This window comes from Hypanus sabinus, chromosome 13 (genome assembly GCF_030144855.1).
Source record: "Hypanus sabinus isolate sHypSab1 chromosome 13, sHypSab1.hap1, whole genome shotgun sequence".
Taxonomy (NCBI): Eukaryota; Metazoa; Chordata; class Chondrichthyes; order Myliobatiformes; family Dasyatidae; genus Hypanus; species Hypanus sabinus.
The window spans coordinates 90,537,758-90,565,029 of NC_082718.1; the positions used below are offsets into that span (position 1 = coordinate 90,537,758).

The 27,272-nt window shown below is 41.5% G+C and overlaps 1 protein-coding gene across 2 annotated transcripts in view; it reads right to left on the reverse strand.

Annotated features, from left to right (window-relative positions):
• Positions 1-27,011, reverse strand: part of LOC132404120 (sarcoplasmic/endoplasmic reticulum calcium ATPase 2) — a 102,061-nt gene extending 75,050 nt beyond the window's left edge. The window contains exons 1-4 of one of the 2 annotated variants that reach the window (XR_009515425.1): positions 26,365-27,010; positions 25,715-25,732; positions 25,536-25,618; positions 6,265-6,369 (exon numbers count right to left, since the gene is read on the reverse strand). Coding sequence is in view for 1 of the 2 variants with exons in the window: in XM_059988172.1 (XP_059844155.1) it covers positions 6,265-6,369; positions 25,536-25,618; positions 25,715-25,732; positions 26,365-26,482 (324 nt within the window). In the remaining variant the exon portion in view is untranslated. Of the gene's footprint in view, positions 1-6,264; positions 6,370-25,535; positions 25,619-25,714; positions 25,733-26,364 lie in introns of both variants that reach the window. The other variant, XM_059988172.1, reaches the window with a different exon arrangement.
• Between the last annotated feature and the right edge of the window lie 261 nt (positions 27,012-27,272).

Below are 27,272 nucleotides of genomic sequence, written 5' to 3' on the forward strand. Positions count from 1 at the left end.
ACACAGAAGTAACCAGACAGCCAAAGTCTGTAGAACTTTGGCAAGTTTTCGAAGATGCTTAGAACAACCTACCAGCCAATTTTCCATATAAAATTGCACAATAGTATTACTGTTAGAGAACAGATGCAGTTTTAAAGGCAAAGTGTGGTCACGCCAAATATTGATTTGATTTAGGGTTTTTTTTAAAACTGTTTACTGCTCTTTATAGTTTTTTTTGATATTTTGAAATGTTTCAAGTCATTATTTTTGAAAGCATCTTTGTTGTACAGAATTTTTCTTTTACATGTACCCAAGACTTTTGCACCATTCCATGTACATAGGATCCAAGGGAGATTGTCTAACTGGATCAAAAATTGGTATAACGAACACGAACACACACACACACACACACCCACCAAAGGGCCCAGCACCTAAAAGTAGTCACAAACTTCCAATCTGAAGAAAAATCCTTCATTCACTACCTTCTGCCTCACCATACCAATGCTGGATCCAACTAGCCAATCTGCCTGGGATTCTGTGTACTTTAACCATCTCCCATGTGCCAACAAAAGCAACCGACCAAACTGAACCACACGGAAGCTGCAACTGGGAAATATAAACTTTTATTCACACAGCAGACCTTCAGGAGAGAGCATCTATGAGAATCTCACTCTCCGGACATTGTTTTCTACATTTTAAACACAAAGATAACAATTAACGATTAACTAGTTTCAAAGGCTAAAATCACCTACTTAACCTTAAAACTTTGAATTTAACTTTATAGAATTACATATTTACAATGGTGGCACATCCAAACCAACAGAACTCCTTTAAATATTCAATCCTAATGTCTGTTCCAAAAGTGTCTGAGCACAAACTCCAGACACCCAAAATATACCCCTTCTCTTGGTGTTGACGGATGGTGCTCTGAATTTACAGCTAGCCAGAATATTAGGTGACAAAACAGACTCGTCCTGAACTGCACACTAAGTGTCAGAGATGTGCCTTATGTTAATACAGATGGTCACATAATGCATCCACTAAATATTCATCTATAGTCTTTACCTGGTAGTTTAAATGGGACAGAATCAGAATGTTCCACAACCAGTGACTGGTTTCGCTAGCCAAGTATCAGCTTGAAGTTAAATGGTGAAGAGTTTTATTTCCTGAACACTGCACCTCATCAGCGTGAGATGCTTTGTGACTATCGTCCTGTAGCACTAACATCTACAGTGATGAAATGCTTTGAGAGGTTGGTCATGGCTAGAATGAACTCCTGCCTCAACAAGGATCTGGACCCACTGCAATTTGCCTATCGCCACAATAGGTCAACGGCAGACACAATCTCAATGGCTCTTCATAGAGCCTTAAATCACCTGGACAATACAAACACTTATGTCAGTATGCTGTTCACTGACTATAGCTCAGTGTTTAACACCATTATTTCCACAGTCTGGGCAGATAGGTGATAATATCTCCCCCTCAATGACAATCAACACTGGTGCACCTCAAAGGTGTGTGCTTAGCCCACTGCTCTACTCTCTCTATATCCACAACTGTGTGGCTAGATATAGCTGAAGTACCAGATAAATTTCTTGATGATACTACTATTGTTGGCAGAATCTCAGATGGAGATTAGGGCGTACAGGAACAAAATACACCAGCTAGTTGAGTGGTGTTGCAGCAACAATCTTGTATTCAGTGTCCGTAAGACGAAAGAGTGGATTGTGGACTTCAGGAAGGGTAAGACAAAAGAACACATACCAATCCTCATAGAAGGATTAGAAGTGGAGAGAGTGAGCAATTTTAAGTTCCTGCGTGTCAAGATCTCGGAGGATCTAACCTGGTCCCAACATATCAATGCAGCTATAAAGCAGGCAAGGCAACGTCTATATTTCATTTGGTGTTTTGAAGAGATTTGGTTTGCCGACTAAAACACTCAAAAACTTCTATAGATGTACCATAGACAGCATTCTGACAGGCTGCATCACAGTCTGGTATTAGGGGGTGTGAGGAGGGGCTACAGAAAGTAGTAAATTAGTCAGCTCCATCTTGGGTACTAGCCCCTGTAGTATGCAAGATATCTTAAAGGAGCGGAGCCTCAGAACGGCGATGTTCATTATTGAGGACCCCTGTAACCCAGGGCATGCTCTCTTCTCATTGTTACCGTCAGGTAGGAGGTATAGAAGCCTGAAGGCACACACTCAGTGATTCAGAAACAGCTTCTTCCCCTCTGCCATATGATTCCTAAATGAACATTGAACCCATGAACACTACCTCACTTTTTAAAAAATATATATTTCTTCTGATTATGCACTAATTTAATCTATTTAATATATACTTACTGTAATTGATTTAATTATTTTTTCTTCTATATCATTTATTGCATTGAACTGCTGCTGATAAGTTAACAAATTTCACCACACAGCCCAGTGATAATAAACCTGATTCTGATTTTAATTAATCCATTATTATGCTATCTATAACTTTCTAACTATTAAAATCTCCAACACTATATTCCAACCATCTGTTAGAATTTTTTGCAAAAATAACAAGCACAATAGACAAAGGAGCATAGGTGGATGTTATATACTTGGACTTTCAGAACAGGAGGCATTTGACAAAGTGCCACACATGAGGCTGTTTAACAAGTTAAGAGCCCACGATGTTACAAGAAAGATCCTAGCATGGATAAAGCAGTGGCTGACTGGCAGGAGGCAAAGACTTGAAATAAAGGGACCTTTTTCTGGTTAGCTGCCGGTGACTAGTGGTGTTCCACAGGGATCTATCTGTGTTGGGACTGCTCTTTTTTTTTTACGATATATGTCAATGGCTTGGATGATGGAATGGATGACCTTGTTGCAAAGTTTGTGGATGATACAAAGGCAGGTGGAGGCAGGTAGTTCGGAGGAAGTAGAGGCTTAAGAAGGATTTAGACAGATGGGTAGAATGGACAAAGAGGAGGCAGATGAAATAGTATTGGGAAGTGTATGATCATGCACTTTGGTGGAAGAAATAAAAAGGATGGACTATTCTCTAAATGGAGAGAAAATTCAAAAACTTGAGGTGCAAAGGGACATAGGAGTCCTTGTGCAGGATTCCCTAAAGGTTAATTTGCAGGTTGAGTCTGTGGTGAGGAAGGCAAATGCAATGCTAGTATTCATTTCGAGATGACTAGAACATAAAAGTAAGGATGCAATGTTGAGACTTTATAAAGCACTGGTGAAGCCTCATTTGGAGTATTGTGAGCAGTTTTGGGCCCCTTATCTAAGCAAGGATGTGCTGAATCTGGAGAGGGCTCAAAGTTCACAAATACGTTTTCAGGATTGAAAGGTTTGTTGTATGAAGTGCGTTCGATGGCTCTGGACCTGTATTCACAAGAATTCAGAAGAATGAAAGGTGACCTAATTGAAACCCATCGAGCGTTGAAAGCTGTTGAAAGAGTGGATGTTGAGAGGACGTTTCCTATGGTGGGATAGTCAGACCAGACAGCACAGTCTCAGAACAGAGGGGTGTCCTTTTAGAACTGAGATTCGGAGGAATTTCTTTAGCCAGAGAGTGGTGAATCTATCAAATTCATTGCCATGGACTGCTGTGGAGGCCAAGTCATTGGGTATATTTAAGGCCAAGGTTAAAAGATTCTTGATTAGTCAGGGCATGAAAGAATACGGGGAGATTGGGGCTGAGAGAAAATGGATCAGCTGTGATGAAATGGTGGAGCAGACTCGATGGACCAAATGGCCCAATTCTGCTCCTATATGTTATGGTCTAAACAACCCACCATGTGGGACCTCGTCAAACCAAATTTGATGGAATGCTGTCACACAGTCAAAAGCAATTATAAATACAGTCTCTGAATTTTCTCAAAGCAGCTGACAGTTCTGACTCAACTCAGGGCCATTAAATTAATTTCAGAATGCAAACAAACTGAAAAGTTGACTTTTCAAATATCAGTGTGCAGTAGATCCAATTTATTGATACATAAAGCACTTGCAAGTAGGTCTGAAGTTCAAACTGTGAACAAAGAACCATGTGAATAATTATCTATGCCACGGGCAAAATCATCATACCAGTGATATTCAATGACTTGATTAAAAAAAAATCCTCCATCCTCACCTCAGTAACTATGTCACTGGAAGCAAATGTTGTGGCAGAACCATGGCTTGAATTACATCAATCCACTGTTCATTTTCATTGCATTCTTCCCCAGTCATGCAGTTACAACATACCTCAACGTTTGCAATTTAAAATCAGATGTCTTCCCAAAATCTAACTGTATTGTTTACCTGCAAACTTCCACTGAGACCAGTTACAATTAACGATAATCCACTCTTAGTCAACATAAACTCCTATACACGTTCACCTATTTCCAGACTTGCGGTGAACTCCAATTGTTTACCTGTACTTAAGCCAAAGCAAATTGTTTTACAACTTCCTGGCTTATCCTTTTTTTTAATGTGAGCATATGCAATGATATCATGCAAACAGGGAGGCAGGTCAGATACGCTGCAACTTTCCTTCCCAGAGATTCCTCTACCATAGAACAAACTTTCTGGTTGGTGTGCATTATGCGACATGGTCTTAAGGCTCAGGATATAAAGTTTGGAGAACTTTATAGTTATCTGCAATGCGACAATGTGGCAGGCCCTATAGACCAGATGTTTACACACCATCAGTTTTGCACATCTGTGTCCCAAAGCGCAGCTCAGTTTGTTTCTCCAAAACGCCACGTTAAGGGAAGTGAACAGTTAAATCCCTGCACTTTATTGGCTCTAGTATCTGAACTTTCCAAAAGCAAAGTATGATATCCATGTCACCACAAATTTCTGCCAGTTTTCCAATCCGGAACAGCTTCTTCCCCTCTGCCATCCAATTTCTGAATGGACCTCAAACCCATGGAAACTTCCTCACTTATACCTTTTTTATTTCTATTTTTGCACTACTTATTTAATTTAACATATATTTATATTTACTGCAATCCTGTTTTTATTCTCTATCATTATGCATTTCATTGTACTGCTGCCACAAAGTCAACAGATTTTACACCCATGATATTAAACCTGATTCTACAATCCCCGTGTGGAATTGTTGAAAATTCAAGAGTAACTCTGTCCCCAAGAAACCTTGTATACCCTGCAATAATCTCATGCTCAAACATCTGGATAGATAGGAATGGAGGGTAAAAGGAATGCACACAATGAAAATAAGAACAACCATATTTCTATTTGCTGCCCTAAATGCCAGAAGCATAACAGGCAGTAAATAACTTAATTTGTATTTGCACATGAACTTTCTCCAACGAGCACCCACTGGAAGTAAGCATAGAGATAGCTTGGTGATAGGTCAGCATGTATAGAAAACAGGCTGATCAATATAACACGAGTCTTTAAACAATCCATGGAGACCAGAAGGAATACAGATGCAACTCCAAACGGTATCCTGCTGCTAATCAAGTCTGAAACCAATCCTTAATGTCACCTTCTCATGCTTATAAGTAACCTTCTTCTTCCTTAGTTCAATTCAAAACTGACCATTCACAGCCTAGTTCATCATTCAATCAGGTCTGGACTACAGTGTACACGAGCTCAACTCTCCCTCAATATCTCCACATAGAGTAATTTAGATCTTTTTAAATGATCTTACTCAATACTTATGGACATCAGCCGTAATATCAACATTCAACATCCATCATAAACTTCCCCCACATTGAGGGCAAAGTTAAGTCCAACACATTGCTGGGTCTAGATCAGCTAGACTGGACAAGTATACTTTCTCTGAAGGCCACTACTAAACTAAACGAGATTTCATGATGCCCACTACAGGATCAATGATCCACAAATTGTGGCAATGCCAAAAATTGGATCTGTACTCACAGATATTTAAAAAGTTAACATTTCAGTTTACTTACATGCTACTGCATTCAAAAGATGTCAAAACAGAATTGATCAGAATTGTACGTCATTATGGATCTCAATTTATTACTTAGAAAAATATATTTTAGAAGCATCATGAAAATGCCTCAGGAAAGGAAACAATTGATAGACTTCAGCAGGTGAATTTATTTCTACTGCTGGATTTTCATTTCCAGAGGCAATGCCAACGGATATCACCTTTAGCTTGGAAATGACAGACAGAATGAATAAACTGGAGGCACTTCAATATTTTATGAATAGAAATTCAATAAAACCTCGAGGCTTTTGCATTGATTCTCCCCCCCAAATAAAATGCCGAACCACATATTCCTAAACAAGTGCATAATGAAGTGATTTCTAAGCTATCACTTACCTGCCAAACACCAACAATAGCATTTGCTATTAGAATTAATAATATTACAAAAGGCTCCACAAAGGCAGTTACAGTCTCTTCACCTTCTTCAAACCAGGCCAGAACCTGAAAATGAAGAGATATAGTTTTGTGAAGTATTACATATGCACAGCATGCACGAATATAATGATGCTTTAAAATCAAGGAATATTGCTTACTCATCTTATTTTTTTTAAGAAGCATAAGAAATCACTGCATTTTGATGAAAAGTTTTGCCTCTCCCAGTTACTGTAAACAAATACATTGCAAGAATCGAAACTGCTATGCTGAAGTTCAAGATTTCTCAATACATGTTTAGAACATAATTTCTTTGCAGAGCTTTTCTGTAATTCTTTCACCTAGTTTAATTAAAGGTATTTGAATACGTAAAAAGAATTAAGAATACATTAAAGGCAGCTACTTCCTACACAAATTTCACTTTCAAGGCTGAATTCAATTTGAACAGTTATACAAAATGGAACAGTTATACACATTGAAGATGGCAAGTCAAGAACATTAGATGTTAAGTCATTACTGTGGTCCTCTCAGCCATGTAGCTGGCCGGTGGTGTAATGGCATCCGCACTGGACTTCGAGGCGAGTGGCCCTGGGTTCGAATCCGGCCAGCTCTTTGCACACTTTCCATCTGTTCTGGCTAAAGCATCTAGGTAGAAACTCGGCCTCATTAAAAAAAAGACATGTGCTTAAGAAACAGTGAGGCCGACTGATGCACTATAAAGGTATGGAGAGGTACAATCAGCTATGTGGTCAAGCTTTAAAATAGAAACTAGAGATCCTAAAATCAATATGAATTTCAATATCCGCAAGTAAACTGTGTGTCGTGAAAGATGACGGATCTAAATTCTTCCAATATTAGATTTTTTTTTAAATATAAGAAATGGATTCCTCTCAGTAATTGGCCTGGGACATAGCCAATGCACTTGTTAGCTGATAATGACATAGAGGAACTTTTAAACTGCTTGCATCTAAACACACAGAATTTGACAAAGAATAGAGCTCCTGCTCACTCCCCATCAGTTCCAAGAACAGCAGCCTTCAACAGTACAGCATGACATTGTTCCAGATTTTGACCAAGGTGGTTTTAGAAAAATTGCTGATTCAGTTCCATCAAGTTTGTAATGATCCCAGTTTCACGAAGAGCCCCCATGAAATTCAGACCTCAGAATCCTGCTGGTCTTTGTGGAACCCAAACCGCAGGAATTACCAACACTACCATTTCAAAACATGAAACACAAACGGCCTGATAAATCCCAAAACAGGATGCCTATGAAAAAGTGTGTTTTGCAAATTCTATTTAATAGTTGCTTAGTTTCTGATTTCGGCCTCATGACAAATGTTACAAGGTAACCAGGAAGGAGCTTAAGAATGGATTTAGGAGAGCTAGAAGGGGGCATGAGAAGGACTTGTTGAGCAGGATTAAGGAAAACCCCAAGGTGTTCGACCTGTATGCAAAGAACAGGAGGATGACGAGCGAGGGTAGGAGTATTCAGGGACAAAAGAGGAAATGTGTCTGGAGTCAGAGGAGGTTGGGAAGGTCCTAAATGAATACTTTGCTTCAGTGTTCGCCAGTGAGAGTGATCTTGACAAATGTGAGGATGTCGTAAAACAGGCTTATACGCTGGAACGTGTCAACGTCAAGAAAGAGGATGTGCTGTAACTTTTGAACAACATTAGGACAGGTAAGACCTCGGGGTCAGATAGGAGATACCACAGGTTACTATGGGAAGCAAAAGAGATTGCTGCACTTTTGGCAATGATCTTTGTGTCCTTACAGGAGTAGTACCAGATGATTGGAGGGTGGTAAATGTTACTCGTTCACCAGAAGTAATAGGGATAGCCCTGGGATTGAAGACCACAAATCTTATGTCGGTGGTGGGCAAACCACAAGAGAGAATTCTTAAGAGACAGGATTTATGAGCTTTTGAAGGAGCACAGCCTGATTAAGGAGTCAGCAGGGGTTTGAGGGGGCAGGTCATGCCTCGCGAGCTGGATTCAATTCTTTGAAGTAGTGACAAAAGTTGATGAAGGCAGAGCAGTGGATATGGATTTTATTAAGGGAGATGACAAGGTTCCCCATGGAAGGCAAATTCAGGAGGTCAGGAGGCACGGGATCCAGTGAAACATTTGCGTGGATTTGGAATTGGCTTGGCTGCAGAAGGCAGAGAGAGTAAGTAGATGAAGTGCATTCTGCCCGGAAATCGGTGAGCAGTGGTGTTCTGGGACCCCCGCTTTTTATTGAATTTTCAAATGGTTACAGAAAGGGAAAAAAATTATCAACCCTTCCCCCCTCCCCCTATCATATCCCTGTAGAAACAGAAAAAAAATCCCCACTTTCTGTGATTTTTATGAGGAAGTGGAAGGGAGGGTTAGCAAGTTTGCAGAGGACACAATGGCTGGTGGTGTTGTGGATAGTATAGAAGGTTATCGTAGGTTACAAAGGGGCACTGACAGGATGCAGAGCTGGGCTGAGAAGTGGCAGATGAAGCTCAATAAGGAATAACTTTGTAAGGTTGAACTTGAAGGCAGAATACATGATTAATAGTAGGATTCTTACAGTGTTGAGGAACAGAGGGGTCTTGAGGTCCAGCTACAGATCCCTCAGTGATGCTGTGCAAGTGATAGGATGGTTAAGAAGGCATATGGGGGTGTTAGCCTTCATTAGTCAAGGGTCTGAGTTCAAGACCTACGAAGCAATGCTGCATATAATGTCTCTGATAACATGTCCCATATAATGACCACACTTAAAATATTCCAGTTGCCTCATGATATGAAGGATATACAAAGATTTTGGGAGGTGGGTGAAGTTATGTCTCTACCAAAGGAGGTGTAAGAAATTCCTTCCCTCGGCTAACCTGCAGGTTACCTTTGGGCAAGATGTAGCACCTGCTTAGCCCCCAATTAGGGTCACTTGGAGCAAAGGGAGCAGGCGGTGGATGGCCGTATGAGCAGCTGGTGCATATCACAAGTCCTGGTTATGCAACCACTGACACCAGGCAGACAATCACTGATGAGTACTGATAATGGCTAGGGTCACCAATCTTGTTAAGACACTGCCCAGAAGGCAGCAATGGCCAACTAGTTCTGTAGAAAAATCTGCCGAGAATCGTAGTCATGGGCAAGACCATGATCGACAACATTATATGTCAAGACACACAAACATAGGAGCATTGTAGGGTGTTCAGAGGAGATTTACCAGGATACTGCCTGGACCAAGGTCAGACTATGTGTCTTATGAGTATAAAATTTTTAAAAGTACATAAATACACAATGTTGGTCGACCTATCAACCTAACCCACCCCTCCTACATGACCCTACATTTTTCAACCATGTACCTAAGAGTGTCAAGTGCCCCTAATGCGTCTGCAAATACATTAAATAAAATAATTACATAACATTTCTACCCCAGCTACCCTTTATCATGTCACTTTACTGCAGCCCTTCACTTTTATCACAGTCTGGATCTTTTCTGAGAATTTTATCCCACTAGAAATGGGATAATTCAGTGCACAACGCAGGACTCCCAAATGTTACGTTAAACAAAGTTAAAGATTACTCATCATCAGCCCAATGCTTCTCCGCCCTATAAACCCTGCAGGCAGGATAGGTTGAACAAGGGGGGGCTTTTCTTTATGGAGAATAGGACAATGAGAGGCAACTTGATAGACAACTACAACATGGTAAGAGTGGATAGCCAGAGAACCCCCCACTCCCACCCTCAGGGTGGAATACAAGACAGCATAATATTAAGGTTTGGAGGAAAAAATAAGGGGGGGGGGGAGGAGAAGAGAGAGCAGGGAACTTCAATATCAGGTTCAATATCACCTGCATAGGTCTGGAAATTTGTTTCTGCGTCAGCGCTACAATGCAATACATAATAATAAAAATGGAATTACAGTGAATATATAAAAATAGTTAAGTTAATTAAGTAGTGCAAAAAATAATGAGGTAGTGCTCAGGGGTTCAAAGTCCATTCAGAAATCTGATGAATGAAGTTTTATTTTTAAAACAGAGTGGTGGATGTTTGGAACACACTTAAGCACATACATGAAAGAAAAGTGGAGGGCTATGTGTGAGGGAAGGGTTAGATTAATCAGAGTAGGTTAGAATCTGTACAACATTGTGGGCCAAAAGGCCTTGTTCTTTGCTGTACTTTTCCATCTTCTGTGTTTTATTAACCATGGCTCGTCCAGAAGAAGCATCACTACTCCTTTAGTAAAAACAGAGACTATCCTTTTTACTCCTTCAGTAAAAACTTGGTAAGTTAGCAATCACTAATTTAGATAAATGTGAACCAAGCACAAAATACCAACAGTGCCCAACAAGTTGAAAAGCAGCCACTAAACTGGAATACAAGATACAAGGGGTGATTGATAAGTTTGTGGCCTAAGATAGGAGTCAATTTTAGAAAACCTAGCACATTTATTTTTCAACATAGTCCCCTCTTACATTTACGCACTTAGTCCAGTGGTCGTGGTGCATAAGGATCTTGGACCTCCTGAAGGTGACCACAGATGGGTGGAAGGAGATTAGTTATACAGCTCTCGTTACATGCACATGCAGGTCAACTCTTTGAGTGATTATACAGAAGGTTTGAAGTTAATAACTCACTCATCTTCTATCTTAGACCACGAGCTTATCACCCTGATGAGTTATTAACTTATGAGTTATTATAACTTTTTTAGTTTGGGGGCTTATCACCCCGATGAGTTATTAATCACCCCTCGTACTGCACGAGAAGCCAGCCTTGCTTGCAGCCCAGTCATAATCTTACTGCATCAGGCTCTCCGGAGGGAAACTGATGAATCATACCATGAGCAATTTACTGAACTCGTAACCAATGAGATGAGAAAGGAAAACAGGAGACCTACACAGGTATACGTGGCCACACATGCCCAGAAAGCAAATAACGAACAAGAGCTGCAGCAGTCTGGGGACACATGTTCAGAGTATTCAGGAGATCAAACACTGATGTGGAAAGTCACAAATAAGAAAGGAAGGTAAAACAGAGAAAAAAAACCCAACAGGTTTATGCTCCTGGAATGCCACCTACTTAAATATCTTCTGAACTTATTATATCTTTCTTTGCAATCAGGATTGAGTCTCAGGTAAGGACAAAGTTCCACAGCACAGACTTTACACCATTTCTATAAAAATTGCACAACTGATTTGAGTCGGTTACCTCCATTCTCCGGTTTTCAATCCACATCATTTTATCATTTTCTGATACAATACTTATTTTATATCATATCTGAGAGGTTTATATAACATTCATCATTAAACTCAGAACAGAGTTTTTATTTTATATAAATAGGAACCACAAGGTCTAAATATAGATGATAACCAAATCAAGACTTTCTTTTCTGAATGCATGTCTATCTTCACCCAGCCAAAACTAAAATGATTAGATTTGTGCAGCACCAGCCCAATTTCGATAATCTTTCTAATGCCACCAATCTTGATGCAAATCCCAACTCAGCCACTCCAGATTTCCATCTCTGATCCATCATTTCAGAAACTTATTTACCTCCAAAAGGAAGAATGCAGGAAACTTCCGATTCCCTATTCCCATTCCGAAATGTCAGCCCACGACCTCCTCCTGTGCCAGGGTGGAGGTGCAATATTTTGTATTCCATCTGGAAAGCCTCCAATCTGGTGGCATGAATATTGATTTCTCCTTCCAGTTTAAAAAAAATTTCCCTCCTCCTCCTCTCTTCTATTCCCCACTCTTGGCCTTTTACCTTTTCACACCTGCCCTTTCTCCTATGGGTCATTCTTCTATCAAGTTCCTTCCTCTCCAGCCCCTTATCTTTCCTACCCATCTGGCTTCACTCATCACCTTCTAGCTATCCTCCTTCCCTTCTCCCCCTTCCTTTCCAGTCGTGACAAAGGGTCTTGGCCAAAAAGGTTGACTGTTTATTCATTTCCATAGATGCTGCCTGACCTGCTGAGTTCATCCAGCATTTTGTGTGTGTAACTATTGTGGAATAGCTCATCCCTGTCATATCTTTAATGGCACACTCACTATTAATCTGGCACAGGCTCATTTAAAATTTCATCTGTGTCTAGCAGGCAGATCGACTCAGTAACTTTTCCCCTTAATTTCCTTCCAAAAACCAAACTCAAGCCAAAACATTACAGCATAATCAGTGGAAAAAAATCTGTTTCAATCTCTTTGGATGCTGAAATATCATTGTTGCCAGTATATATTCTCTCTACATATGTTTAATGCAAATATCATTCACACATTTACCAACAAAAGAGGTTTAGTCCCAAATGGTCTGGGAAATTACTGTTGCCTTCATATGAGGGGTTAGTGTTACACAGGCATCATGGTTCACTAAACTATTAACATAATCCAGGGTAACACCTTATTAATGTGTGCAAATTTGTAAGATATCGATGCACATTCACATAACCAGACTCGTCTATTGTAATATCTTTGACTGCCTATTCCAAAAGGTTAACTACTATTTAGTACCAACAATATTAATTTTACCTTCAAAACACCAGCATTCCCTCTAACTTGTTTTCTCCGAACAGTTGCACAAACCATTGCCCTGAGCAGGAAATTTTTACCCGGCCTGAAAACTGTGTGGCACTTCAAAAATTTTTTGGTAATAATGCACATCAAACAAACACATTCCACAACTCACAACGTGAGTAAAGGATGTCAGACAGTCAACACAATGGCGAAAGTAAAATGTTTCAATTGGACAGCAATGTTTAGTGGGCTAGCAATTTATTAACAAGGAGGTACTAACTTCCACTGTGTTTAATGTTACAATCTGTAAGTGTTACAACTTGAAACACTGACAATGTAGTAAATACCTTGAAGTTCTAAATTGTTTCAAAGTAAAGACTGTGGTATGTTTATTATGTAGAAAATGTATCGATTATATTTATTAACACATAATTGTGAAGAATCATTAATAAACAGATTTCAACATTTTATAAGAAAATTTCAAATTTATGTGAGGATAATTTCAAAATGAATTACATTGACAATATATAAAAGAAAATCCCAGCTGTGCAGCAACACAGGCTACGTGCGTGGAAGCATTTTGGTTACTGTACGGCCGTGCAAATTGGAGAGAAGAGTGATCTCGACTGATAAGGATGACAGCCAGGGTATAGTCTGGACAGAATCCAGGTCTAAGACCAAAAGCTGCTACATAAATAAATGCTTACATTTTAGTTTGAATATTAAATAATTTATATTACAATTCCAAGGTACAACTACAGAAATAGAAGGATTGAGAAGTATTAAAACTGAACAAATGCAAGCATCCGTAAACAAGTGCACCAACAAGGCTAAGAATGTAAAAAGCATTTTCACATAACCTATGGAAAATCAAGAATACTCTTCAGTAGCTTTCTTGGAAAGTGCAGACCATTCAGCAGACAACGTTGTACGGAACGTTGTACATAACCTAAGATGAGTGTAACCCTTCCTTCCCTTATACCTCTCCATCTTGCATCCATGTGCCAAAGTGTCTCTCAAGTTCCCCTAATGTATCTGCCTCCACCAAGGCCCCTGGAAGTGAATTCTACACATACTACTCTGACAGGTGGTAAGAGTAGGCTCCCTCACCTCTGCCCCTCAACACAGAAGCCCCCTCAGGGCTGTGTCCTAAGCCCCCTCCTTTACTCTCTGTATACCCGTGACTGCGATGCCACCCACAGCTCCAATCTGCTAATTAAATTTGCTGATGATACTACACTGGTTTACTCCTCCTGTAACATGAAGGATGCAAGTAATAAAGTCAATTCAATTTAAAGTCCTATCTCTGACATTTCCCCCCCCCCCCTCCATAATTTTCTCCTATCACCTTAAAGGTATATCTCCTTGCTTTAGCCCTGTCTACCCTGGGAAAAGTCTGACTATTCGCTCTATGCCTTATACCCTGTACATTTATACTAAGTCACCCCTCATCTTCCTTCGCTTCAAAAGAGAAAAGCTGGAGCTCACTCAACTTATCACCCGAGGTTTACACATCTCTCCTATAATGAGATGACCAGAACTGAGCACAATACTCCAAGTGTGGTCTAACCAGAGTTTCACAGAGCTGCAGCTCTTAACTCAATGAAAGGAGACAACACTCCCAAGCCTTCTTAGCCAGCCTATCAAACACCACTGCAACTTTACTACCATTTTTCTCTTCCATGTGCTGAAGGCACCATGAAGGTACTATGGACACACTGCTGTGCAGCTTCAACATCGATTTTAAGTTTAACACTGAAATGCTCCTTTTCTTTTTTTGTGGGGGGGGGGGAGAAGAACAGCAGAAAACAAACACCATAACTTTGCAGAAAAAGATAACTTTTTTTTCCTAAATCACTATTCGCTCCACCGGTCATCCTGATACGAATTGAAATGAATTGACTTCATATAAAAAGATTACCTGACAATCATTAAAAGACAAACTGATGTGCTTTAGTAACGGTAAAAAAAATGGATTAGTTTAACCCAAGGGCAAACATCTCTACTTGAGTCAAAAAGCCAAGTAGGACAGATGTGCTGTGGGCTGAAATGCAAACCTGTAACACATTTGAGCAGACTTTCTCATATAATTGCTATTATTTCCTGGCATAATTCCCACTAATTAACATTTACAGTATCCTATAGACGACAAAACTTGAAATGAAAAGTATTAGTAAGTTTTATTTTCCACGCTCCATTACATGTATTGCACAAAAGGTGGGGCTCTGAATCCTTTTCGAAAGTCCCAATTGTATTTGCTCTAACGCCACTCAATGTCTGGATGCAAGCCAAATCTTGATTACAGGTCAACAGATTGTTTCCTTGGGTAGGAAGTAATCAGATGAAAAATCTCCAGGTAGGAAGTTAGATCCAAAATTCAATTTAGGAAGGTATTAGTTTCAACATTTACACCCAGTCTCAGTTTTTATTTAATAATAATGGGCAAGATGATGGTAATCCAAACTGCAATAATAGCATTGCTATGGAAACCGTACCAATTTTTTGTCCCATAATGGAGTTAGAACCCTATAGGAGCATACAGCATTTGCCATTAACGCTAGGCCAGTATTACACATACTGATAAGCACAGTCAACATTTACTGAGTTCTAATACTGGTCAGGAAAATAAACTAAATTCTGAAAAAAGATATAGTATCCCTCAGTTTAGAAACATCAAAAGAGCCAAGTAAGCAACTTATGTACAGATAGTAGAGTGCAGAGGCTCCCAATATTTTTTTGTGTTATGGACAACTACTGTTAACCAAGGAGTCCATGGAGCTAAGGTTGAGAGTAGAGGGAGGTACAGAACAATGGCTTAGTGCAAGCAGGGAGCAAAGAGGTGGGGGTGGGGGTGGATAGAGAGCAAAGGACTGTTTGCGGCAGGGTAGAAAACCAAATGTTTCAAACTTCTTTTTTGAGGAGCCACAGAACTGCAAAGAAACATGATTATTGGTTGGGTTGAGTTGCGCTCCAATCTTGGTAACCCATTTGCAAATACTTTGTCACCACGAAATTCCAAAGGCTGGAGAACAACTCAACCCAACAATCAACCACCCGAGATACACATCAACCAATCCCCCACCCCCATTATTTTCAACATGATTATTACTTTGATGATACAATTCATAGAAGTTTGACAGAAGTTCATTTCCAGGGTCCAGGCATTGCCGGCAAAACTAGGATTTGTATGTTCATTTGGCATGCCGAGAAGCAGGGGTCCCTCTCCACTCTGTCCCATTATAGGGATCATCTGGATTTGTTGTAAAACTTACGTCATAGCATAGAAGTTAGTGCGATGCTATTACAGCTTGGGGCATCGGAGTTCGGAGAACAATTCTGCAGTCCTCTCTAAGGAATCAAGGCGCTCTCTCCATGGAATGAGTGAGCTTTCTCCAGGTACTCCAGTTTCCTCCCACAGTCCAAATACGCACTGGCTAATAGGTTAATTGCTGATTGTAAATTGTCTCGTGATTAGGCTCAGGTTAAAAATCGGGGGTTGATGTGCGGTGCGGTTCAAAGGGCCAGTAGGGCAAATTCAGAGTATAGATAGAGAAATAAGTAAAATCAATGATTGCCCTTCAGAAGGTAATGGTGAGTCACCACCTTAAACCACTGCAGCTAGTTTAGTGGAGGCAATTTCAAGGGGTTAATGAGTAAGAAACTCCAGGATTCAGACCCAGAAACAATGAGATATTCATGTACACTTTCACGTCAGAATGGCATTCAATTCAGTGGCAAACATGCAGTTCTAGCATTCCCACATACCCACTGCACTTGTTCTTCTTGGTGATAAGGGTCATGGGCTTGGGAAGTACTCTCGCAACAGTCTGGCACCAAGTACTTTGAAGGTGGGTGTTCACAGTAGCCACTGGGAGTCAATGTTAGTGAGAACGATATACAAGGTGGTTGGTGGGCAGGGCCACTTTGAAATGGTGCTGAGCCGAGGGTGTTCCATCTAGCTTCTAACCCGTTTCTTATAGGAGATGGAAAGACGAGTAGAATACCCAGTCTCTGAACTGCTTTTGTTGCTTCCTGTCATTGGTGCCTCGAGATGCTGATGCTGGAGCAGCTTTTGATAGCTATGCCATTAAAAGCCAAGTACTGCATAGTGCACTAGTGTTTTTGTGCCACCCTTTTTGGAACACAATTTTTACAAATAATCCTTGCCTGGAGGCCACTGGCCTCTTTTATAAGACTGACTCATTTTTTTGTGCTTCAGTTACTGTTCCTTTCAGTAGAATAGACTGCTTCACTCCTTTCAGCTCTGTTTATTATTAAATGTCAATTGTCAAAGATAACCTGCAGTTGCCCAACCACTCAAAAAACATTAATAAAAAAAAAAAGTTGTACTCTAAAATCTCATCTGTCCCTCCTCCTTAGAGGTTATTAAAATCTTGACTTGGTCCAACTTCACCCAATCATTTACAACCAAAACCACACAGTAGTTTCCCTCTTTCACCCTATCTCTTTACCTACCCATCACCTCCTTCTGTTGCTACTCCCCCTCCCTTGTTTCTTCAATAGTCTTCTGTCCTCTCCTGTCAGATTCCCCCTTCTCCATCTCTTTATCTCTTTCACCAATCAACTTCCCAGCTCTTTACTTCACCCCAGCCCTGCCTCCTGGTTTCACCCATCACCCACCACCTTGTACTTCTTCCTCCCCTCCCTCCATCCTCTTACTTTGACTTCTCTTCCTTTCTCATTGCAATGAAGGGTCTCAGCCCGAAATGTTGAATTTTTAGTCTTTTCCATAGACTGCCTGGCCTGTTGAGCTCCTCCAGCATTGTGTGTGCTGCTTTACATTTCCAGCATCTGCAGATTTTCTTGAGTTGGTGGCACAAAAAGCAGTGGCACTTTATAAATGAAGATAGCCAATCTTCCTCCTTAGTATAAGTACAAGTTCCTCTGTACTTCAAATATACAGTATTTGGTTTTTAAGGAACCTGTCTATACCATGCTTTCTAGGAAATTTTCTTCCCCACCATAAATAAGGTCACTATACAATACTAAGGCTGCAATTCCTCTTCTTAATAGATGTAAGTGACAGAAAGTCACACAACTGGAATGGCAGTGACAAATCCACAGTTAGCTCTGAAGAGAGAAGTCAAAACCAAGTTACTCTCTAAAAGCGCCAATGTTTAAGTGCCGGATTTGGACAAATTACACACAGTTATAACGGGTTCTGCAATTAAATAGTCTTTCAAGTTAACTGGGGAGCACAGTGATGCAATATTAGTGACACTGCTGCAAAATCCAATGACCTAGGCATAATTCCAACTTTGGGTACAACCTGTGTGTAGTTTGCACATAGTGCCTACAAACACATGGGTTTCTGCTGAGTGCTTAAGATTTTCTTCCTGATCCCAAAGTCTTGATATTAAAGCTAATTGGGTATTGCAAATAATCCTTTACGAATAGATGGCCGTGAAGGAATTAAGACGATAAGACAGCAGAGCATTTGGCCCATTGAGTTTACTACGTCATTCCATCATGGCTGATTCATTATCCATCTCCATCTCATTCTCCTGCCTTCTGCCCGTAAGCCTTTGCCTACCTGACCAACAAAGAACCTATCAATCTCCACCTTAAGTATACTCAATGACTTGGCCTCCACAGCAGTCCAAGGCAATAAACTCCACAGATTCAACACCTTCTGCCTAAAGAAATTCCTTCTCACCTCTATTCTAAATGGACATCCCTCTACTCTGAGGCCATGCTCCCAGTCCTAATCTCCCCTATTATGGGAAACTTCCTCCCAACATCCGCTATGTCGAGGCCTTTCAATATTCAATGGGTTTCAATGAGATTTCCTCCCCCCAATTGAAAGCACAGGGTCATGTTAACCCTTTCATTCCCAGAATCGTTCTCATAAACCTCCTCTGGACCCTCTCCAATGCCACCACATCTTTTCTTAGATAACCACCCCCCAACCTCATCACATTCTACAGGGGTTGTATTGAGAGCATCCTGAGCAGCTGCATCACTGCCTGGTTCAGAAATTGCACCATCTCAGATCGCAAGACCTTGCAACGGATAGTGAGGTCAGCTGAGATGATCATCAGGGTCTCTCTTCCTGCCATTACAAACACTTACACTACACGCTGCATCCGCAAAGCAAACAGCATTATGAAGGACCCCACGCACCCCTCATACAAACTCTTCTCCCTCCTGCCATCTGGGAAAAGGCACAGAAGCATATGGGCTCTCACGATCAGACTGTGTAACTCACATATGTCAAACTCAAGGCCCGTGGGCCAAATCCAGCCCGCGGTGGAATTATCTTTGGCCCGCGAGATAATATCTAATTACTATTAAAGCAGGCCCCAGTAATCAAAGCGCCTATGGCGTATGATATGGCTAATGCTGAGTTTATTCAGGTACCAGATTTTCAGGGTTTTTAGTGTTTATTCGGTTTCCCTGGTTTATTTCCTGAATATCATTAATGAATACATTTTTTTTCTATTAGAGCTGGCCCGCCGGTATATTGCATGCACCACTAATACTACAAATCCCACAATGCACTGCCAGTGCATTGCTCGCTCTTGCCTTACTCTCTCATCAGCATCCTTATGGCGCTAGTCACGTGTGGTCAACTTTCAGCTATCCCTCACCCCAAAAATGGCTGAACGAAAGGTGGACTTTGAAAACAGGGGTTTTCAAGGCAGGTGGGAGGCAGAGTATATGTTCGCAGATATAAACGGCAAACCTGTTTGTCTTGTGTGCGGAGACGGTGTGGCTGTAATTAAAGAATATAACATAAGACGACACTATGAAACGAAACACCACGACAAATACAAGCATCTGGACAAGAAACAGAAGCCCGTGATGTACGGTCAAAAGAATGGATTGGTGGGCAGGATCCGGGAGAAGATGCGGGAGGAAAACGGCGCAGGTGAGCTGACAGCTTATCACTGCATCATACACCAGGAATCGTTGTGTGGCAAAGCCTTGAAAATGGAACATATAATGAGCACCATAACACGAGCAGTTAACTTCATAAGAGCCAAAGGTTTAAATCACTGCGAGTTCAAGTCGTTTCTGGAGGAGTTGGGTTCAGAATATAATGATTTGCCCTGTCACACAGAGGTGCGATGGTTAAGCCAAGGAAAAGTGCTGAAAAGATGTTTCGAGTTGCGTGAGGAGATCTGTCAGTTCATGAAAAGCAAAGGGAAAGACACAACAGAGCTCCGGGATAAAAAGTTGCTTTATGAAATGGCGTTTCTGTGTAACGGTTAGGTCTATATTTGTGTTTGCTAATGCTTGATTTCAAACGGTTTATTAATGGAAAAGGTATGGCTCCCAAAACAATCTTAGCCGAATAGCATCGTTTCTTTCTCGTTGCCTACTTTCTTGTAATCTACGTCTGTAAGTTAATACCAATCATAAAATGAATGCTTGCTAGGCAATCTGCTTCATAAAAAACAAAATTCGTAAAGTGAAACAATTTTAGATATAGCAGAGACTGAGACACATGACAGCAGGTTGAAAAAATGAAGGCAACGAAAGCTTAGGGAGCATGCGCGCGTGCACAACTGATCCGGCCCGCATGAAGTCGCATTTTTCTCAATCCGGCCCGTGACCTAAAATGAGTTTGACACCCCTGGTGTAACAGTTTCTTTCCCCAAGCCATCAGACTCCTCAATACCCAGAGCCTGGACTGACACCAACTTACTGCACTCTACTGTGCCTATTGTCTTTGTTTACTATTTATTGTAATGCCTGCACTGTTTTGTGCACTTTATGCAGTCCTGGGTAGGTCTGTAGTCTAGTGTAGTTTTCTTAATGTGTTTTTACGTAGTTCAGTGTAGTTTTTGTACTGTTTCATGTAGCACCATGGTCCTGAAAAACGTTGTCTTGTTTTCACTGTATACTGTACCAGCAGTTATGGTCAAAATGACAATAAAAAGTGACTTGACTTGACAATATTCCAATGTGTTTTAAAGCCTCAACTTGAGATTCTTGCTCTTATTCCCACCGGTCTATAGGCAGTTTGCACTTTCTCCTTGTGGCTACCTGGGCTTCCTCCCACAGTCCAAAGACGTACTGGCTGATAGGTTAATCTGTCGTCGTGAATTGCCCCAGGATCAGGGGTTGCTGGGCACTGCTGCTCGGAAGGCTGGAAGGACCTATCCAACACTGCTTCTCAATAAAAATAAATTTTCCAGTCCTCTGAAAATGAATCCTGACAGTGCATTTGCCTTCCTCACCACCAACTCAACCTGCACGCTAACCTTTAGGGAATCTTGCATAAGGGCTCCCAAGTCCACTTGCACCTCCGGTTTTTAAAAAATTTTCTCCCCATTTAGAAAATAGTCTATGCATTCCTTCTACCAAAGCACATGATCCTACAATTCCCTATTCTACATTCCATCTGCCACTTCTTTGCCCATTCTCCCAATCTGGTCTAAGTCTTTCTGCAGACTCCCTGCTTCCTCAACACTACCTGCCCCTCCACCGATCTTTGAACCTTCTGCAAGCTTAGCCACAGAAACAATAATTCTGTCATCTAAATTGCTGATGCATAACGTGAAAAGAAGTCCTAGTACTGACCTCAGCTAGTCTCTGGCAACCAACCAGAAAAACCAACCATTTATTCACACTCTTGTCCTCTTACCAGTCAACCTATCTTCTACCCATGCCAGTATCTTTCCTGTAATACCACAGGCTCTTAACTTGCAGCCCAAGGAATGTCACCTTGTTAAAGGCCTTCTGAAAATCAAAGTAAACAATATCCTCCGACTTCCCATTGTCCATCCTGTCTGTTAATCCCTCAAACAATTCCAACAGATTTGTCAGGCAAGATTTCCCCTTAAGGAACCATGCTGACTTTGGCCTACTTTATCACAGGCCTCCAAGTACCCAAAACCTCAGACTTAATTCGACATCTTCCCAACCACTGAAGTCCGGCTAACTGACCTATAATTTCCTTTCTTTTGCCTCCCTTCCATCTTAAAGAGTGGAGTGACATGTCCTCCAGAACCATGCCAGAATCTAGTGACTCTTGAAAGATCATTATTAATGCCTCCACTATCTCTTCAGCCACTGCTTTCAGAACCCTGGGGTGTAGACCATCCAGGTCCAGGTGACTTGTCCAACGTTAGACCTTGCAGCTTCCCAAGCATCTTCTCCTTAGTGGTAACTACACCCACTTCTGCCCCCGATACTCCTTTACCTTAAGCTCCCTAACCAAATCTGGCTCATTACACAACACTCAATCCAGAACTGCCTTCCCCCAGCGTGCTCAACCACAAGTTGCTTTAAAAAGCCAACTCATAGGCATTCCACAAATTCCCTCTCTTGGGATCCAGCACCAACCTAATTTTCCCCAATCTACCTGCATATCGAAATCCCCAATGACTCTTGTGCCATTGCCCTTATTTCATGTCTTTTCTATTTCCCATTGAAATTTTTAATCGCACATCCTGGAGACTGCTCAGGGTCTTTTTACCCTTGCAGTTTCCTAACTCTACCACAATGATTTTATATCTTTCGATCCTGTATCGCCTCTTTCTAAGGATTTGATTTCTTTTTTTTAAAAAAAAAACAACACAGCCAACCCACCCCCTCTGTCTACCTGCCTGTCTTTTCGATACAATGTGTATCCTTGGATGTTAAGCTCCCTACTATAATCTTCTTCCAGGCACGACTCCGTGATGCCCACAACAGCACACCTGTCAACCTCTAACTGAGCTACAAGATCATCTACCTTATTCCATATACCACATACATTGAAAATACAATACCTTCAGTCCTGTATTCATTACTCTTTTTGATTTGCCATGTTACACTTCAATGGATCCTACTGACTACAATTTTGCCCTATTCTTCCAACAGTCTCACTACACACTGCATCGACTTGTACACCAACCGCCCCATCCCCAGTCCTATCACTCTGGTTCCCATCCCCCTGCCAACTTAGTTTTAACCCTCCAACAACAGTTCTAGTAAACCTGCCTGCAAAGGATATTGGTCCCCCCCCCTCAAGTTCACGTGTAACTGTTATTTTCCATCCAGGTCATACCTCCCCTAGAAGTGATTCTAATGATCTAGAAATCTGAGATCCTGCTCCCTCCATCACTTACTCAGCCACTCATTCATCTGTACTATCATTTTATTCCTGCCCTGACTAACACGTGGTACTGGGAGTAATCAAATGATTACTACCATGGAGGTCCTGCTCTTCAACCTCTTCCCCAACTCCCTATTCTCACTGTGCTGGGCCTCGTCCCCCACTTTCTACCCATGTCGTTGGGTGCCAATGTGCACCATGACCTCTGGCTGTTCAGCCTCCCTCTTGATATTCTTTTGCAACCACTCGGGAACATCCTGGACCCTAGCTTCTCTTTCATGTCCACAGAATCCGCTGTCCATTCCCCCAAATTACCGAGTCTCCTATCACTATCGCCCTGCCTGACTTAATTAAGGGAGAGTTAATGAATGGCAGGAAAGGGATATAAACAAGGGGATGTTAGGATTGCAGACATAGATTATATGGGCCATGTCATGAAAATAGCCTGTGTTGCCTTAAAATCTGCAACCCCTCACTCTCCCCACTACCCATCTTTAGCCTCACCCCCACCCCCCACAACCAAGTTCTGAGGAAGGTCCCTTGATCAAAAAAATTAACTTGTTTTTCTTTCCACTTTTGCAGCTTGACTGGCCGAATACTTCCAGTATTTATTTTGAGAGTTTATGTTTGTTTTTGTTCTATAATTATGACAGCATAGATTGTCTTTTTCCCAGGGTGGAAATGTCAACTACTGGTGAGCACAAGTTGAAGGTAAGAGGGAAGGGAAGTTCAAAGGAGATTTGCGAGGCAAGTTTTTTTCCTTAAAGAGTAGTGGGCTCCTGAAATGCATAGCTGGGGATAAGTGGTAGAAACCGATACAAATAGTAATGTTCAACAGGACTTTGACACATGGACCAGCAAGGAATGGAGGGATACGGACCACGTGCTAGCTGATGGGACTAACCACCTGTAGACTGCTACACTGGTCAGTGCAAACATGATGGGCCGAAAAGCCTGTTCCTAAACCTTTCTCCCTACCCCATCTACATGAAAGGTGAAAATAATGATAGTCAATTGGGAAATGCTCCTGTGAAAGCCCATCAGGATATCTGGAAGGAAAGAAAATGGAAACAAAATACAGATGGTTGGGAAAGCGATAGTGCGGTCTTCCTCGCCAACTTTTATTTCTTCCCTAGAAAATTCAGGAATTGCAAACAGAGCAAATTCCACCCAGCATAAAAAGTTCAACATAAAAATTATTGCTAGTTGAAAGTCCAACCCACTACACAAATGCCACACCCAAGTGTAAACCAAAAGTACACCTTGATTTACACAATGTCTGCTTTTCAGCAGGTTTCTCAGGCCTCTGGGTCTTCAATTTTAAACGCTTGAACATCACTGACATTTACTGAATCTTGTATGTTGCATCAACTTCCATAAACCTATCTACAATACAATGACCTTTCAGTGACTTGCAGTGTCTACCCCCTTTCATGCAAAAATAAACTCATCTGATGTTTTGGGTCCATTGTACCTGGACCGTTTCCAGCACCACCACTGTCCCAAGAACCTTGGCCCTCAGTCATGTGTTCCCTTGACCCCATCAAGGGATTCTGTCTCACTGTGCTGATGTAGTACATGCGGTATTCTTTACAGTCTCCTGAACAACAGAACATTATGTCATTGCTCAAAATAATTAATCCCATTAAACATACGTTTTCAAAAAAAGGCTAGAATCTGCACTTTTATTAAAACCAAAACTTGGGCGTCAGTTAGAACTTCATCAACCTAAAAGCAGATCAAAATACTTTCAACCACTTTTGTTCAGCATTTATGATCATTAACTGAAATAGACACTTAAATCAAAACCCAAAATCTCACACGAGCATGGCAACCAGTTCAATTCTAGGATCCGGAAATCATTTACGCCTGAACCCTGATTTCGTGATTACAAGTGAACCACATCCCACTAGATAACACCAAGGGTATTCATAATGGAAACATTGAGCGCTGGTTGTAAAATCAATGTGAAGTACTCTCGAATAGCGCAAAAAAAATTCACTCATTTTCCTACAAATATGACTAAGGTTTTACAAAAAAAAATTTAGACAAAATGGACAAAGTAAGTGCACAGTATTTAATTCTCTTTTTCAAAAAATTGAAACAGTACTACTAACACTTGTATTCAAATACCTCATTAAGATTGTCCTTTGCATTTTAAAGTAGCAACTGATATCCCCTTCAATTAAAACTCAAATTAGCAGAACATTTGGTACTCACATGTGTCTCGAACGTTTATTTCTGTCTGCCATTCGGTAACTATTACAACAAGCACAGCTACTGCATTAAGTACTGTAACCCAATCCAGGACAGAGCATTGTTTTCTATTATTGTCATGCCGACCCAAAAACCATTTTAACTGGCGTGCTATAAACCTTAAAAGTCAAGGAGAGAACAGATACCACACATGCCCCCATGAAGGTCACTGGCCAAATTTGGTCAGTTAAAGTGTATCATCCTTGCAGACATCAGTCTTGCCCTCGTCAAAAAGCTGTAATTGTCACCTTACTTTTATCAAGACAGACCGGTCTAAGATTCCACACACCATTCCATGCATGGTTATTGTACAAGGCTGTCGATTAATTTGCATTGAGCTCACAGAACTAAATTCCCAAATAATAAATTTACATAAAATATGCAATAACACAGAGCACGTTTGATATAATCTGTTTTGAATACTTACAAATGATATACAAGCTGCCAACAGTAAAATTCTGACCAATAAGTCTTCAAATTGTTCCAGCACCAGCTCCCATAATGACTTGCCTGCAGAGAACAAGAATTGTCAGTTCAACATTGAAGATAACAAACCAATGTTGAAAAAAATAACGATCAAAAGAATTACTGCGATCTATACCATACCTTCTTCTGCTGGTAGTTCTGTTAATGAGTGACGCCGCCATGGAATATGCGAGAAAGAGAGGGAAAAAATGTATTATTAATACGTGCACAATGATTGCGCTTTTGCACAAGGGCACAAAGTCACGCTAAGGAACAAAAAGAAGGCATTTAAGAACACGAGTAACCTGCGATCACCTTGTACGGAGATGCACACCCCAGAAGGGTGAAAGAACACTTATATTAAAAAAAAAGCGGATGCTTCCCGAGCTGAGCGTCCCTTGCTTGAATACAAATTACAATCTATAGAATCAGTAAAGATCGCTTGTATGAGTGTGGCTTGCAATGTCGACAAAGCTCCGCCATCCCTGATCTTTTAATTTTTTTTAAAAAAAACATGCTTGGATTAAGATCCATCCGCAAGTCTCAGCCACACGCGCGCACACACACAAAATGTGACTTTCATACAATTTAAAATTCTGGGAAGGCGGTGAGTCAGCCATGTTCGGCCTGCCTCACGCACAGATGCCGGCTTCACACATTACAATAAGGCCTTGGTGCAACACAAAAGGGAAAGCAAATACATTAACAAGGGGGGGTGAAAAAAACATCCGACGCATCGAGAAAGCGCAGCAGCGCGATTCCTGGCGAGGGCCATCCCGGCCAGCACATACCATTAGGTCCCCATCTCTCCTTCTGCTTCTTGACTTGCTCCAAACTAAGACCCGTCGTCTCGTTGACGTTAAAATAGGCTAAAACTTCATCCACAGTCTTTGTGTGAGCGTTCTCCATTATTTCCTTCCTTTGCTGTCACGGTCTCTTCTCCGGAGAGGGAGGGAGGGAGGTGAAAAGGGGGGGCTTTCTTCCTCACGAGAAACAAGCCGCCACGCACTGTAAAGGGGAGAAAGACAAGTGGACAACCTTGTGCGGCGGGGGGTGGGGGGGGGGAATTTTTTTAAAAAAACACGGAAAATATTTATTTTTCCTGCTTTGTCCTTTTTTTCCTCCCCTCTCTCTCTCTCTCTCGCTCTCTCGGCAAGACGATATAAATGAAGAATAGTGCCCTTGTCTCTTGTTTTGGTGTGTGAGGGTTGGTTGCCTTGTGGGGAAGGTTGTGTGGAGCGAGGAGCCGCAGTGAGCTGGACTGCGACACGGCGTGGGGCAAAGCGAGCTGTCTGGCTCAGCGGCTCGACCGGTGCGATCGCATCTGAATGGAAGTGAGCGGGCAGGCGCCGGCAGCAGCGCGCTTATAACACTTTAGCGGCAGGGGCCTTTCTCACGGCGGCACTTCGAGTGGCCGCATGTGGAGAGAGCTCATTGGACCAGCCTCGCCGTCGTCAGGACTCCGACAGAGCTGACGTCTCCCCGGCGGCTCCTCCTCATGTTCCCGAGTTCCCGGGAAAAGGCAGGGGGAGTGGAGTCGGAGCTGCTCCCGGATCATGTTTGCTGTTGGCAACTGTGGCATGCAGCGGTATCATTTGTCTCGGGGTTTGCTCGTGGCTACAATGAAAGGGATACTATATATAAAACGCTTATATAAGCGAAGAGGGAAGTAACTTTAACCCGTCTAGAGTTACGTAAC